This window comes from Natator depressus, chromosome 4 (assembly GCF_965152275.1).
Source record: "Natator depressus isolate rNatDep1 chromosome 4, rNatDep2.hap1, whole genome shotgun sequence".
Lineage (NCBI taxonomy): Eukaryota > Metazoa > Chordata > Testudines > Cheloniidae > Natator > Natator depressus.
In genome coordinates, this window is record NC_134237.1 from 61,769,713 (window position 1) to 61,787,724 (window position 18,012).

Sequence of the window (18,012 nt, forward strand, 5' to 3'; positions counted from 1 at the left end):
TCTGCAGGAGATTTGGTGGAAAATGCACAAATCTCCAATGTAAGAAGAAGGATATGTCTTTCCTTGATTTACTCTATGTAAGGTAAAATCCTTAATACACGGTATATACTTTACACCTTCAATTAAGCAATTGCCTACCTCACCTAGGCCTGGACTACACTACGGGGTTAGGTCGAATTTAGCCATGATAGGTCGATTTAAAAATGACTGCATCCACACGACCAACCCCATTCCGTTGACCTAAAGGGCTCTTAAAATCGACTTCTGTACTCCTCCCCGACGAGGGGAGTAGCGCTAAAATTGACCTTGCTGGGTCAAATTTGGGGTAGTGCGGACGCAAATCTATGGTATTGGCCTCCAGGAGTTATCTCAGAGTGCTCCATTGTGAGTGCTCTGGACAGCACTTTGAACTCCGATGCATTAGCCAGGTACACAGTAAAAGCCCTGGGGAACTTTCGAATTTCATTTCCTGTTTGGTCAGCGTGGCGAACTCAGCAGCACAGGTGACCATACAGGCCCCACAGAATTGTAGCGTGTAGAATGTTTCTACGCTCCCCCTATAATCTCCGTCCCTGAGGTTATTGCAGATTAGAAGGCGAAAAAACCGCACTCGCGATGACATGTTTTCTGAGCTCATGCAGTCCTCCTGCACTGATAGGGCACAGCTTAATGCATGGAGGCATTCAGTGGCAGAGGCCAGGAAAGAATTAAGTGAGCATGAAGAGCGGAGGCAGGGCGCGATGCCGAGGCTAATGGGGGAGCAAACAGACATGATGAAGCGTCTGCTGAGGGAGCAAATGGACATGATGAAGCATCTGTTGGAGCTGCAGGAAAGCCAACAAGAGCACGGACCCCCGCTGCATCCACTGTATAACCACCTACCCTCCTTCCCATGTTCCCATAGCCTCCACACCCAGACACCCAAGAACGCGGGTGGAGGGGGGGAAGGCTCTGGGCACCCAGCCATTCCACTCCAGAGGATGGCCCAAGCAACAGAAGGCTGCCATTCAGACAGTTTGAATTTTAGTGTGGCTACAATAAGCAATGTGGCCTTGTCCTTCCCTCCTCCCCCACCCCACCCAGGCTACCTTGTCTGTTATCTCTCTCTTTTTTTTAAATTAATAAAGAAAGAATGCATGGTTTCAAAACAATAGTTACTTTAATTCGAAGGGGGGAGGGTGGTTGTCTTACAGGAATTAAAATCAACAGAGGGGGAGGGTTTGCATCAAGGAGAAACACACACAACTGTCACACCAAAGCCTGGCCAGTCAAGAAACTGGTTTTCAAAGCCTCTCTGATGTGCAGCGCACCTTCCTGTGCTCTTCTAATCGCCCTCGTGTCTGGCTGCTCAAAATTGGATGCGAAGCGATTTGCCTCAACCTCCCACCCCGCCATAAACGTCTCCCCCTTACTCTCACAGATATTATGGAGCACACAGCAAGCAGCAATAACAATTGGAATGTTGGTTGTGCTGAGGTCTGACTGAGTCAGCAGACAGCACCAGCAAGCTGTTAAATGTCCAAAGACACATTCCACCACCATTCTGCACTTGCTCAGCCTAAAGTTGAACTGCTCCTTACTACTGTCCAGGCTTCATGAGCCATGGGAGCAAGGGGTAGGCTGGGGTAGGTGTGACCGTGTGGTGCTGCCGGCTGGGAGAGCAGCCTGGGGCAGAAGCCTCCAGCTCGCATGATATCCAGGCAGGACTGAATCTCCATGAGACGAAACTTAAAGAAGAGAATGACCTGGAGTCTCTGGCTCCCATTCGGTGCTTTAAGAGGAGGATAGCCATGTCTGTCCAAGCACCCCTGATCGACCTCACCGAGGTCTGCCAGGAGAACCCAGGAGACTTACGACGGCTATCAGTCCTACTGCACCATCTACCACGAAGGCAAGGAGCTGCTGCTGTGTAGCAATGCAGTACCGCGTCTGCCAGCAGCACCCAGGAGACATACGGTGATGGTGAGCTGAGCGGGTTCCATGCTTGCTGTGGTATGGCGTCTGCCTGGGTAACCCAGGAAAAAAGGCTCGAAACGATTGTCTGCTGTTGCTTTCACGGAGGGAGAGAGGGAGGGAGGCGGGCCTGACGACATGTACCCAAAACCACCCGCGGCAATGTTTTTGCCCCATCAGGCATTGGGAGCTTAACCCAGAATTCCAATGGGCAGCGGAGACTGCGGGAACTGTGGGATAGCTACCCACAGTGCACCGCTCTGTAAGTTGATGCTAGCCACGGTAGTGAGGACACACTCCACCGACTTAATGCGCTTAGTGTGGACATACACAATCTACTGTATAAAATCGACTTCTTTAAAATCGACCTAATTTTGTAGTGTAGACATACCTCAAGTGGTGGACAGGGACACCACTGTTTCATGGAATAGTGTGGAAGAGGGCATTGACACAACTTGCTCTGAGGCCATGAAGATGGCTACATTCACATTCTGAGACAATCCAGACTACACCACCTGAAAGGAAGGTCAGGGATGGGCTGCACATCGGAAAGGTACAATTCCTTCCTGAATACCCCAATGCACAGTTTGTGAGCACTGCAGCATACTGTAGGTGGTAAAGAATATTGGCCAATTTGTGATTGGCCTTTGTGTGCTGGATGCTGAGAGATCGTCCTTTTTTTGCACACAACAGACAATCAGAATCCTTGCATTTGGAGGCAATGAGAAGTCATGTGCCCACAGCACCCGTCAGTAGAACATGTCAGATGCAACCTTTCACCCCACTTTGGTCTCTCTTCTGTGTATACAATCTATTGCCTCCATAGATTAGATCAATAGATTAGAGAGATACTGCAACCCATCTGAGGATACAGTATTTTCTTCAGTTACAACGTCATAGAGTACTACACATAGATTGCACATTAGTTGTGTTATACAAGTACATGCTAGCTTTTACCGTTTGAATGGGCAGGCTATCATTTTATGTCCTTCCTCCAGGCTTGACATACCCAGTTCAGGAAACACAGTTCAGGCCATTATTTGTCAGCCAAATGAGTAAAGCTCTGCTCCATGGCCTGAACAGATATCTACTGAGTCCACCTTTACAGCAAACATCCATTATTGTTACTGAAAGGCTACTGGGATTCTTTACACCTGGTCACATCATTATTTTCCTGAGAGTAAACTCCCTAAGGTGCTGTACACATTTTGTTCTAATGGGAACATTCTCATCTCCACTTGGAACTCTCATCCCCTGCCTATGCGTCTTCTCAGTTAGCCTGGCAGCTTAGCTACATCCAGAGAAACCCCTTTCTGGTGTTATGGCCCTTTTTGTTCCCAGTTGCTGTAATCTTTTTGGTGAGAAAAAAATATGCCATGATGTAAAAGAGTTAATGGCTGATCAGATTGGGAACAGGGAAGACACTCTGCAACCATGATCAAACTCACCAGCCCACAAGCTGGTTGGTAAAAGGGAGGAGTACAGGACCCAGGGCAGTATTAGGTAAGAAGCTCCCTTAAACTCCATCTATTGCTCTGAAGAAGGGGGACTTCACTTTGAGTTCTACATTTTGGAAATTTTAATATAATATTATTATTTTAAATAGGACCTGGAGTGGCTATTCTCTCCCAGGGATGAGCCTGGTGCAAATGCCTCCAAATTCCCTGTGCTATGAATAGGGCCCTACCAAATTCAAGGTCCATTTTGGTCAGTTTCACAGTCATAGAATTTTAAAGATCATACATTTCATGATTTCAGATATTTAAATCTGAAATTTCACGGTATTGTAATTGTAGGGGTCCTGACCCAAAAAGGAGTTGTGGTGGGGGAGGGTGCAATGTTATTGTATGGGGGTTGTGGTACTACCACCCTTACTTCTGCGCTGCTGTTGGTGGAGCGCTGCCTTCATAGCTGGGCGCCCAGTCAACAGCCACCACCCTCCGGCTGCCCAGCTCTGAAGGCAGCTCAGAAGTAAGGGTGGCAATACCATGATCCCCCTAAAATAACCTTGCAAACCTCCTCCACCCCCTCTTTTGGGTCAGGACCCCAGTTTGAGAAACACTTGTTCCCCCATGAAATCTGTATAGTACAAGAGACCAGATTTCAAGGTCCATGATGCGTTTTTCCTGGCTGTGAATTTGGTAGGGCCCTAGCATTGAAACATGGAGAGATGCTCTGGCATTGGCTGCTTCAAAACCTATCTCATTATTTCATTTTGCTAAATTTCTCCATATTTTTGTGGAGACATTTTTAGTTATTGCCTTTTGTCCAAATCATACAAATGTGAGAGTATCTATACTTCGCAAAGACTATAGAAAGTTAAAAGCTGTAAGACAGGGTGAAGAATGCGTAAAATGACTGTTCCTTTGCCAAGATAAACTTCTATGCAGAGCCATAAATTACAGAAGTGGGGGTTACCTCTTGATTTTCTCCCACGAATATATGCCTTTCCAAGGATTTGCCATGATGGTCTGTACAGGTCTTCCAAGTCCAGTTGCCACCTGTCTGGTTCGAGATACCGGATAAGTTCTTCTACAGTACTAAATCCAGCAACAGCATTGTTTAGTAAATCTAATGGTAAAGCTGACGGGGGTAACGTGGATGGGCTGGCAGCTTCTGTATGGTGCTGCAATAAAACAAAGAACAGTATCAGTTAGATACGTAATGTAATTGCTTAGGTCAAACATTGTACTTTATAAAGCTGGATAAACTTGGCAGTGGAGATTATAAAAGTAACCAGCTGTTTAACCAATTTACTGACTAAGACTAATGATAATCCAAGGAGCACCTAAACATTCCTCCCATTTAAAGTGCTAATTTGACTACACGTTTTTTTCTTCTTACTTTCTTGTTTTTTAGGAATGACATGCTACTATACCTCTTTTCTGGAGAAGTTCATTAAATGATAGATGATATGTCAGAAATAATTAGAGCAAATGGTGCGCTAAACCTTTGATGGAAAAATATAGCTCCATTACAAGCAATTACTCCCTCCTGAAATCTTAGGAAAATCACATTTCTCATGCTGCTTTTAGCACAAGGATTAACTGGCCTTTTGTGGGGTTTGGTGTTGTAGAGTCAAATATGAAACTACTCTAGTGTAACAATAGTAGAAAATCCTGTTGCTACCTATTGATGAAAAAGGGACTGTGTTCAGTGAAGTGCCAAGCATAGTGATGCTGCCGACCAAATAATTCAGAAGGGTAACAGTAGCATTGTATGTTATCTGCACAGATTAACAGTGTTATATAACAGCTAGGTATTATTTAATCTGAAATGCCCTCTCAACACTGCACACTAAACAGAACTTCTTTAAAATATTGAAAACAGCTCTGAAAAAGCCACAACACACACCATTGGAATTTGCTGCTATTGTAGCAATGTTTTGTTCCACTAACTGTAAGTAAGCCAACACTTAAACTCTCCAGGAGGATGGGCACTAGATTAAGTGTGCATCTGAGGGCTGACCTGAGGGTGAGGAGGAAAGGTAATAAGTGGAAGTAGTCAACATGCCTTTCCCAATATTTGCTTTCAAGAAATACCACGAGAATGGCTGTCCTTGCTTTATTTCTACCATATCCATGGTCCTTGGTTGTTGTTTTTTTAACTAAGTATCATGCAAGCATAGAAATATGTACAGCAATATCTAGTCTGTTGGTATTGGTAACTTCTGTAGGGATCTGTATCCTGTCATTCTAGCATTATTTCCAAAAGAGAGGCTGAAGCCATCCAGCTGCTCAATGTTGGTGGGTAATTTAAATGAACACTGATCCCAGAAAATTAAGTGTTCATTTTCCTCATCTTTCTGATGCCCACATTACAAATAGCATGACCATTGGGTTATGATAATAAAGCAATATATTCTGGACAGTAATTTAAACCTTATACTGCATGTTGCTTCAAATTTCAAAACAGTGCTGTAATGCTATCCAGACTATAAAGAAAAATAAATATTGTAGGATTTTTCTTCCTGTTTTCCTCCAGAAAGAGTATTTATATATAAATATATGTTAATATTGATGTTTTCTGTTTTGAAAGTGTGGGGTTTTCTTTTGCTCAATAATAAGTAAATATCAGGAAGATTAACCTAGCAATCATTCTGAAGAAAACTCATTTCCTATCACTGATTTCTGACAATTTTTTTACAGCATGTTCTCATTGATGATGCACATACAAGGCCTGATTCACCAGTGTGGTACTCTAATATTATCCTGATGTAACTCCAGTGAAATCATTCAGTTGTTTCAGTGTAAAACTGGAGTAAGGAACTGGTGAATCAGACCCATATTGCTTCACTGCAAAATGGATAAAGTAGTTTAAACACAAAAATTGTCATCACTGTCCACTAGTCTCACTTTAGAAGAACAAAATAAAACATCATTAAAAGATAGCAAAATTGCACAAAATTGAAGATTCACATCTTGATGAACCGTATTTACAAATGTATAACATCATTTATAAAAAATAATTAAGTTTAATAAAATTACATAAATCAGTGTAAAAACGTTTATTGAGTACCCAATTTATTGAGTACATAATCGCAAAATTGTCTTTAAAGATGTGAATACTGTAATTGATATTTACCACATAGCAACTTCTGACTAAGTCTCAATTACATGCATAGCTAAGTATTTTATGACAATTAAAATGTTATTCTTTGTTAAAACTGCAAACAGTTGTTTATTTTTCATTTAAGCATTTTAGGCAGAATGTCAAGAGTAGCAATAAATAGTATTATTTTTCCTTTGGCTATTCCCATCATTCATAACACATTATTAGCTTTATCTAGCTTGCAAATGACAAAAATTCACTAACATTTCAAAGCTTTTTAAAAATTATTTAATCTGTAGAAGTGTCATGATTTCTGAACACTGACAAAAGTTTGGATTCTAGGAGGGTGTACTCTCCTTGTTAGGAGTGAAATGAATTGACAAAAGATACAGTATCCTAACTTATTTACAAGTATGTACATTCTTTACAGGGATGTCAGATGGCAAAAGGCAAAGTGTAGATCTGTGGTTTTCAATCTGGGGTCCACAGACTATATCTAAGATTTTCAAAGTGATCTGCACCTCCATTTGAAATTTTTTAGAGGTCCACAAATGAAAAAAGGTTGAAAACCACTGGTGTAGATGATAATTCTCAGGAGTTAGCATGGGTGTTGTAACCTCAAGCAAACAACTCTATATTCAAGTTCTCAACCAGTTTCTCTCTTTCTGCTGTAGCAATGGGACAACAATGTAAGAGTATCAAAATCTGTCCATTTGTTAGTGGAATGTGCTTGGACTGTCACTCAAATTCACAGCACAGTCAGCTGATCAGGCATATATAAAAACCATCTATGGGTGTTGCCAGCTGTACAGCTATTGATGTTTTGCAAGATAAAATGAAAACTATTTGAATTCAGCAACCATCCCTCAAACATAAGAGCTCAACATCTGCCATTAACAGATTCTCCACTTCAATAGCACTTATTGTTCTATCTAAAGTGTGATTCTGTTCCACAGTTTGTTTAAAAACATCATGAAATTCCATATTTGTGTTTAATTGATAACTGCACACCTAGTGACTCCCCCAAAAAACTGGCTCAGCTTTATGATGTAACAACTCCTAAGGGTTAATTAAGCCCATCAGTGTCATTAAAAATTCTTAATAGAAATGAAACAAATTAATCCCTGTTGAAAATCCATAGGGCTAGAATCTCACCTGCACTGAGTAAATCTCGGTGTATTCTGGCTCCTTGGGTCCTGCTGCAGCCTGTCACAATGTAAAGCTGTTGTCAGCAGCTTTAAATTGCACCATTGGTTTAAGATCCTCAACAGACCTGATGACTGTGTGCAAAAAAAGTGGTCTTTTACAGTGGGATAGCTAACGTACAACAGTTATCTCACTGTGAAATCCTAGTGGATACAAGGCACTTTAGTTTTTACCACATGGTAGCAAGGTCAGCACTCTATCCTCTGGCCTTGATTAACCATGCCTAGTTTACCTCATGGAAAAAACCACAGTGTCTTATAGAATCATAGGATATCAGGGTTGGAAGGGACCTCAGGAGGTCATCTAGTCCAACCCCTGCTCAAAGTAGGACCAATCCCCAAGTTTTGCCTTAGATCCCTAAATGGCCCTCTCAAGGCCCCCTAAGATTTTACTGCATGACACCTAACATGCATTAGCAATCTATCTTTTTTGATAATGCATGTTTTGATAATATCTTTTTTTCAGACTTTGTCTGAACAGAGCAAGACTCCAACACGCCTCTTCCCCACTCACTTCTTTGCAGAGACGGTAGCAGGTCAGGCACTGACTGCCCTAAAAGCAAGCTGCCCTCCAACAGGGGAACTCCGTAGTGGGCATTTGCAGTTGGGATATGGGCAAGGGGGCTGTAATACAGCTTATGAATGGGGCCCATTGTATCCAGTGGGCTTACACCAGGGAGAAATCTGGCCCAGTCTTTCTAGTGAAGTTGAGGCACTCCAGAATATGGACTAAACACTTAAACTTTTCTTTCACAGCTCCACATATTTGATTAATAGGAATGTGTGGGGCTTCCCCCTCCCCCGAGGATGAGTGATTCACATCAAAACTGCAAAATGCAAAATAATAATTTGAAAAATATCTTGACAAATGATATATTTTAGCATGTTCCTCCCCCCACATTAAAAACAAACTTAAAACTTTTTCAATTTTTTTTATACCCAGGGAACCATTTTCATTTATTTTAATAGGATGAAACATGTTTAAATACTAGATAGAGACAAACAATTTTGTCTTTACTGTGTTATTAAATATGAATCAGAGCAAAAACCAAAAACCATAGTAAAATACACTAGACCAGCAGCTGCTATAGTAAAAGCCAAGAATGACAATTGGTGTTGGATCAAATGGAATTTCCAGTTAGGCTATTTATACTGTATTTTCCTGGGTACATTTGAGCCTATTGAAATGAATATCTTACAGGTGTGCCTGAAGGAACTCTCAATCTTTAAAAAAAGTGGGAGGGGGCAAAAGATTGGGGCGGAGGGGAAGGTTGCGAGGAAGAGATGCGACAGGAACCAAATGACTAGACTGTAACTTTACAATCAGCCTCATGTAAGGGTTGACTTATAGCTGCACTTCCTCAGGAACAGCTCAGAGAATGAACTTTGACTGAGAAAGTTAGAATTACTCCCCTGCTACCTCTTTGCTCAGGGACTGTAAGTTATTTCATCCCTTTTCATGCAGCAGCTTCCTTCCCACCATACTCCCCTCCCCCATTCTTCCCATCTAACTTGATTAGATGTCCAATTGAACAAACTCCTTCCAACTTACAGAATCAGATTTTTGGGAATGCAGACAAGAAGTCAAAGAGCTTCTTCAAAGTGGTTTAGCTTTGATGTTGAAGCCTACCATCTGTGTAATGTATAGGAATAGTGTAGTATCCCTTTAAATAGTTTGAGCTTTCTAGTGGTGCTTACTGTGATCTGTGTTTTAGAAGCTGCCTGAAAATCAGTCAGAGCAGCAGAGTGGGTGTGCGAGCTCATGTGCGTACATAGACTTTGCATGGTGGGTGGGTGTAGCTAGACCAGAGTTTCTCAAACTGGGGGTCCTGACCCAAAAGGGGGTTGGAAGGCTATTGTAGGGGGGTTGTGAGATCACAACAGTTTTGCTGGGGGAAGGGAAAGCTGAAGAGGGAGTTACAGCAGCTGCTGCTGTCTGGCCACCCAGCTCTGAAGGCAGCACTGTTGCCAACAGCAGTGCAGATGTAAGGGTGGCATGAGCATGAGTATGCTTCTATGGGTAACTACAGTAATTTACTATCACTTTATTTTGTGTGTGTGTGGGGGTGTCATCACAGCCTGAAATATTTTCAAAGGGGGGTCCTAGCAAAAAAAGTTTGAGAACCCCTGAGCTAGACTTTGCATGTTGTGTATATTTAGTAAAAACAGTTATCTGGGCCCCAAGTATGATTTTCTCATATTGTATTTGTTATGCAAAAAACAAAAGGCACAACACAACCTGGAACAATAGGATATCAAAAATGTCTCTGGACATGGCACTGCCCTGGGCGTCCATCCCTGGTTCAGCAGACTGGGAGTGGGATTTGGATGTTAATGCTTTCAATTAGTTCTGGGGGATGATGTCCTTATAGGCATCTCCAAGATGTAGCATTTACAATGGTTCCCCCAAGTTCACTGAGGATAGTTTTTAAAAAGACTGTCAAACAGAGGATTGACTGGCTGTGCCCCAGTCCTAGGCAGAAAAGGCACTGAGTATTATCATCCTTTATTGATGTGGGTTCTCAGATATTATGGAGAGGGGCTATATATTACCTTAATAGATAGATGCCATTGCTTGAAGGGGCAGGGCTTGAAGTCAGTAGATTTGGCCTCAGCCATGATCAGTCTAGTGGACCCTCAATCCTGCTAGGATCCTCTTAGAGGTACCATAATGTACATTAATAATAACTATATCAGGAAATATTGAGTGACATTGCTGATTTCCTGATCTTTGTCTACAATGTAGATAATTACCCGAGTAGAAGTTGGGGCTGTGTGCCCTCATATATTTTTACATAGGTGGTACAAAGACATGAGAATCAGGCATGCCCAGCCCCATGGAAAACTGCTGTCTGAAGAATTGCAAACGTATGTGCTGAGGGCATGTATATAATCTGTAGTGGGGCTCCATGCAGGCAATTTTAAAAGAACAACAGTTATTTAATTTGGATTTCTCTAAGACCACAAATGTCAGAAATAACCCATGGTAACTTGCCCTAAATGCAACAAAAACAGAACTAATGCCATGCTGTCCAATGTCATGTTGGAGACTTTGAAATCAATTCACTGTATTGGTGGCCTATGTGCCTGGACTGCAGTAGTTGTAATGTTTCTATATATAGAAAGGAGAATATAGAATGAGAAATGTTTAGGAACCTATATCTATGATGCATTTGTATGGCCACATTGGAATTATGGAAGTGGAAGTGTTCAGTGCTAGGAAGTCCAGTTAACAATAAGATAAATGTCACCAAAGTAGTATTCAGTATCCCATGAAGAATTCATTGAAATTGCACTCTCACCTACTGTCAGCTGTATGTTCTTTATTCTACAAAATACAGCATCAGGAGAACTTGTGGCATCCATGTGAAATAACTTTGATTCTTTCATTCTTTCTATTAACTCATGAGAGAAGTAGTAAACAGCTCTGTTAAACAGCCATGCTTCCAGAGAGCCTGGGGATTGCCAGGACCTGGAAACAGAGCAAATGTACAGGGCCTCTGTGCAGGTGGCTTATCTCCTTTGGCTTCCTTGGGCTCCACGGGGCTTGTGGTTTAAATGTGTGCCTCACCTTGTTGGTGGGGAGATGATTCCTGGAGCTTTGCTTTCTTTTAGCCTCTAAACATAGGTTTTTTACTGTGGATGGGGCCACACATGCTTGTATTGGGATCACCACATGGTGATGAATGCAGTCTAAGGACCTAAGCAGACAAGAAGTAACAAAGAGCAAATGAGATCCCCAGTGACTCAACCCCAATTCAGCCAAACACACAAGCATGTGGTTAATTTAAAGCACATGCTTAAGAGCTTTGCTGAACTGGGATGGATTTAAGCACGTGCCTCCATGCTTTGCTGAACCAGGACGAAAACTATACAAGTTATTGCTATGAATCCATTTTGCCATATGAACGCAAACAAAGCTGGTTTCAAAAGGAAGCCCTTTAACTCATTTATTTCCCAACTTTAAATCAGTATTTTGGGGTTTGTTTGTTTCTATTTAAATTACTATAGCTACACTGAATGTTTTATTAATTTAATATCTGTCTTTTAGTTCCTATAAAATAGAATTTCTTTTTGGAACATTAATATTGGAATTATTACTGTTTTCACAAATGATGTAGTTGCTTATCTTTTAGCAAGCATAATCTCATCATTTACAAGTCTTTTCCTTGTTAATGTAACTTTTAAAATATTTCATTTACAATGAGCCTTTCCCACCCCACGCACACATACACCCTCCAAGAGAAAGAAAGTTTACCTTTCAAGTCCTAGCAACAGCTGCAAAATATTTTGGCCTCTGAACTTCAAAAAGATTTATGCCTCAGCTTTCTTAAGCCAAACTCATACGGTACATTTAAAACTGATAAGATGCCTTTTCACCTGGTGCATATCCAACAGAAGAGTGAGGAGTGAAGATTAGGTTTTATTGTTGAACACTAAGGAAAAATAGAGTTAATCTAGTGGAAAACAAACTTTTTAGTATTGTAACTCCATATCAATGCAAAGGTGTAGCTAATCTCATTCAGGCCACATCAAACTTTTATCTGTACTTTAAAGAGCTTAGGAAGAAGATGAGGCATGCAGACAAAAATGCCTGCCAGTAACAACTGAGAGTAGGCTCTGCAAAGGCACAACTATGCCCTGGAACAATTTATTGAAACCTGTAAAAGCGGCGAAGAGTCCTGTGGCACCTTATAGACTAACAGACATATGGTATTCACCCACGAAAGCTTATGCTCCAATATGTCTGTTAGTCTATAAGTTGCCACAGGACTCTTTGCTGCTTTTATTGAAATACTGTTTCTCTCACCCTATCAAACCTTTCCTGAGAAAGAACTGCCAAAAACGTATGTTGTTTGGGTTAATGCATATGACATTTAAACAAACAAACAAAAAAACCTATGGAGGAAAAGGAAAATCATAAATGCTTATTCTGATCATAAAATTCAGGGTGCTGTACATTTAAGGATAATATACATTGCTAACTACAAGTGTGAAATCATTTTGATGTTTGGGAGTATCCTAATGAAATAAATCTTGAATGTAAATCAAAATGTGTATAATTCTTGTGTAAAAGGTCTAACACATACAAAAAAGTATGTTTTTTTCCCCTTACTGTTTTTTGTCCCCTTCAGAGTCTGTTTGGTTACATAACTGAATTTATTTCTTACAGACACAGTGTGGTCTAGTACATTAACATACAGCTGTTAATCAGAAATGCGTAGGATTAATTCTGGTTTTGCCATGGACTCACTAGGCCAAGCTGAGTTCTAGTATAAGAAAGTCCAAACCAAATCCCCTATGTGATAATTAAGGAAATGTTATCCCCATTGTCCACATTTTACAGGTGATAAAATTGACTCACGGACAAGATAAGTGTATTACCCCAATCTACACCTACAATCTACTTGCTTATCCAGACCTCAATTTAACCTACTGTATAGCAGCGGGCAAGAAATTTATTGTGTGGCTTAGTTTTCCAATCTGCAGAATGGGAACAATATTTACTTACTCTACCTCACAAAGGAATTGTGAAGAATAACTATTGTGGATTGTAAGCTTTTGGCAGCAGTGACTTTTTTTTCATTATGTGTTTACTTAATGTTTAGTGCATGATGGTCTCTGATACAGTCCCCAAGGTATTAACACAACACAAATAATAAATGTTTATACAGTGCTTCTGGAAATGTGAAGTTCTGTGGTGTATACTTGGCTATTATATAGCTGGCAGAGCTGGTTAAGTTATTCACTGTGAATAAATTATCTAATGAATTTAACCCTTATTTCTGTTCACATACTCTTCAAAAGGTATTCTGATTACCACTATGGTATTTGTCATTTGTAAGTATTTGCTCAATAATCTGGGTGAACCACTTTTACAAGACTTTGTTTACGGATTCTTCAACTTTGAGTATTCGTTATTCCTGAAATGACTAATCATATGCAAGTCGTGTGGTATCGTTTCTACTTCCTGAATGGATGACTACATTTTTTGAAAACAAAACACTGAGTATGTCTATTCTTGTAGCTGCATAAAGTCCCTTGTTTGCATGTAAAAACAGAATTCAAATAAGAACAATTATTTCTTAAACATGAGAATGTACAGCTATAAACAGGAATTAGCACATAATTGAAGAAATTGTGTGGTTTTTTGAGTATTTATCCAGCTTTACTGGTCGGGGTTCCCAACCACCCCGCTTCTTTCTACAGTATATATTGGCATAGTTGTATAATGTTTTGTCCATGAAATGCTATTTTTGGAATGCCATGTTTTGATAGGTATTTTGTGGTACATTTGTTATCCCTTTCTACAACAGAAATCTTCTCAAGAATTATATTTTAAAATTTTGCCACAATAAAAGAGACAGTTTGAGAAAGTTTCTCTGCTCTTCTGCTCATAAAGGTATCCCAATAGGTACTTTTTATAGCTCAGATCAAAATTCAAACTTAAGTTTATAAGTTTCCTGACTCTAAAGCTTTACAGAAACTCTGAACATACTATGTAATAATATGCGAATCAAACAATGTCAAAATGGCCAAGCTTCTTTCATTAAATCTTTGGTCTAAATAAAGCACTCTATATGTGAATTGTATCAAACAGTTTGAGCAAAGCCTCTTGTTCTGTACACTGAGAAACAAAACAACCATCATGGCTAACTGACTCTCACTCAGTTAAGAAGAAGGCCTTGCAACACCACAAACTGATTATTTATTGATATTTTAAACTGATATCATCCATACAGAAACTATCAGCATCTGTGATAATGTAGACCACAATCCTGCAACTGGATACATGCCAGAGGACATTTGTGCTCATGAGGAGCCCAAATGAGTTCCATCTTGCTGCACACTGGTGCAAAGATCCACTTGCACACATCCAGTCTCAGGATCGGGGACACAATTTCTAATTGTTTCATTTATACATTAAAATTTGCACCAGGATGGGCTTCGATGCATGCATCCGATGAAGTGAGCTGTAGCTCACAAAAGCATATGCTCAAATAAATTTGTTAGTTTCTAAGGTGCCACAAGTACTCCTTTTCTTTTTGCGAACCAACTACATTTTCTTATGCTCTACAGTAGAAAATTATTTTTTCTGCTTTATTTGCTGAGCACTAACCTGACAGTTAGTAAGGAATAAAGAGCCCAACATATTAATATGTTTTCATATAAAAGGAATATAACTGCCCCAGTAACAGCAACTTGGTGCACAATTCTGACAGGGAATGTGGTCAGCCATAATTAAAGGATGTGTTCTTAGCAGCACATTTTTAAATTACTCATTTAAGTCAAAATATGTGAAGTTCTATGAAAACTAAACTAAACGGAGCATCTGTAAGTGTTTGGAATCTCAGTGGGAGATTATTTTTCTCAGTTTTTGCACAGTAGCCTGCTTGTGAGCTGGCTATTTTGCAATGTAAAGAAAGGATCATCAGTGTGTAATGTCCGATAGGGAGGATATGATACACTCCCGCGAACGGATTAGAAAGCTATTCATCACAGCATTCCAGAAGTCACTGAGGGCCAGATCCTCAAAGGTATTTAGGCACCTAGCTTTTATTGATTTCTATGGGAGTTAGTCCCCTAAATACATCTGAGGATCTGGACCTGAGCATTCAATAGAATTTTGTGGACAATTTCTTCGTGAGACCTGTTCTGTTTACTTAGTAGAACAACTGGTTAATTTTCAGACCTGTGTAAAGTTCTATTTTCCCCACACTGAATTTCAAGTGAAAACGTTCACCATTTCCTTTATACTGAAGAGTTTGGAAGTCCTGAAATTTGCAGTTTATGTGAGCAAAAATCTTCACTCAAAAATAAACCCAACTTCACTAAGCATTGTGAATTACCTTTAAAATTGTGTGCATCTCAGTGAAATTTCTGCAACTGTGTGCCTATTTTCTTGTTTTCAATTAAATCCAAAAAATAAAATAAAAATCAGAAATTACCAATAGTTTTGTGCTTTTATTGAAGTCTTTTATGTACTGTTAATTTCCCATTACCCATTTCCATGTACCCCTACATGACAGCCTTTTGCTGGCACTCTTAATTATCCTTTAAGATTCCTCTGTGAATTAGAAATTGATAACTGCTGTCAAAAATCTTCATTTTCCTGGTATAAACACATAAGATTAATTAACCTGTAAGTGTCTGGAACTATTGTCTATTGCCAAATGACAATCTACTACTGTCTATTGCCAAATGTACTTGAGGATCTTAACAACACTGAAAAAGTCTTCTACAATGTAAGCAATTTTAATTTGATTTAGAATCCCTCAATTTACATTTGTTAAACTATATTTCATTCCAGGTTTGTGTGGAGATAATGTGTGTTCATATCACATTACAAATACAAGTGAAAAACATGGGCTTTATCATGTAACAAATCCACAAGGTTAACAAATGCACATTGTGGTAGAACAGAGGGATCGAGTTCCAGAGCCAAAGATCCTGCATGTAGAATAACATGCCAACAAACAACTACCTTCCATTTTACCTGAAGGGGAGGGATTTAGCTAGAGCATATCCACTAATCACAGCTATGGCAATATCACAAGGTGAGTAAAGTGATTTCTAAATTAGCTAAATCCCAAACACATTAGGGAATTTTAAAGGTTAAGATACTTAGGGTATTTTAGGTTAACATGAATAAAGGTTACACAATCTATCAAATAAGGATAGTGATAGAATTACAGTGGTGTGGTGTGTTCTCAAGCATGTTGTAGATTTCCTTTCAGAGATTTTAAAATAATCTGTTCAGTTAGAGACTATAGCTTGAATCTCCTGTAATGAAAATGTCTAGCTTGGACCCTGATCTCATGTAAAGACCCACTGACTTCACTGACATGCTGCATAGGCACAGGCGTCTATACTATCTTACAAATTTGCAATGCTGTGAAATAACAAACTCAAATACCATCATCTGCAAAAGAACAAGTGTTACACACTGAAGCACCACTAATCTCAACCCATTTACAAAGCATTATTCTACCCTATTAACATCAAAATGGGGGAACATTTTATTTCAAAGGAATAGTTTTCATATATATTGTAAAGTCTTCAGAAAAGCCACTGTTCATTCAATTTCACATGTGCCATTTTATCAATTTAAAAACTGAATACACCAAGTAATGACTGAAACATACTTTTGCTTTTATTTATGCCAGAAATTATTTACACTTAAAAATATTTTCTCTCTCTTAACTTCTTATTTTCCTGTTCTCCAACTGGGTGTTTTCTGATGATTTCATGCAGAATGTATGGAAATAATCAGAGAACAGAGTCATCAAAACTGTGGTTTTTCAAGCTTTGACTAATTGTGGTTTCATGGGCTGCTGATCTCCACAATCTAGGAAGTGGCTAGCTGTGGGGGTTTTCTGTGTTTTGTTCGTTCACACACAGAACTGTATTATGCGCCACACTGATTTCACCTGAATTCTCCTGTACTTTAGTAAATCTCTGAACTTTAGACATTGTTTATTTTTTACTGAATCCAGCATTGCTGCCTATATAATTTATTGCATTTGCTTACCAGATTGGGAGATGCTTGATAACTGCTAGCTCTGTCCTTTGATCAAAAGACAGTCTCGCAGGGACATATACTCTTATGATAATAAATGACACCAATTCCTCCTCTCTTCACTCAAGCAAAACTTTTACTGAAGGAGGCACAACATATTACCCAAATAAATTAATACATATGTGACGGTTGTCTTTAAAAAAAAGTCATCATTTTCCAGAATTTGCCACTGAAATACCACATATGAGACACCACGTTTTCCCCAGGTGCTAACTGTAATTCTTGCATTACCCTGCTGAGGGGAAAAAAAATCAGTATCAAGCTTGGCAGGTAGGTATGGCCAGAAACAGCCCTTGAAAAGATCCGAACGCTGAGGACTGTGGTCATGAGGCTCTCCGTGGGGATACTGCCTATATTGGAGCTGTGGCATGAGGCCCCACAAGATGATTTGTTTAAACCAGAACAAAACAGTTTTTAATTGCTCACTGCTAAAATAAAATGTAACTGAACTGGCATAGATAAATAATAGAAATGTTGACATTAAATGAAATAGTGTAAACAAGCCAACCGAATGGCCTACAATATCAGCCATGCTCTGTAATTGTTTTAACAGAGCTGTTGAAAGTAGGAAAGATTCCAAATTGATATGTGGAGAATAACAAAAGAGTAAGGGCTACTCTACATATGGAAGTTAATGTGGAATAAGTTTGGGTGTGAATTTACAGTAGATTAAACTATCCTGATTAACTCTGTATTTGGTGCTCTTTCTGTTGATTAAGCCAA

The 18,012-nt window shown here is 39.6% G+C and overlaps 1 protein-coding gene across 1 annotated transcript in view; it reads right to left on the bottom strand.

Annotated features, from left to right (window-relative positions):
* Positions 1-18,012, bottom strand: part of PDGFC (platelet derived growth factor C) — a 249,209-nt gene that overhangs the window by 14,851 nt on the left and 216,346 nt on the right. Inside the window, exon 4 of the mRNA XM_074951051.1 lies at positions 4,372-4,579. Within this exon, the coding sequence (XP_074807152.1) occupies positions 4,372-4,579 (208 nt within the window). The remainder of the gene's footprint in view (positions 1-4,371; positions 4,580-18,012) is intronic.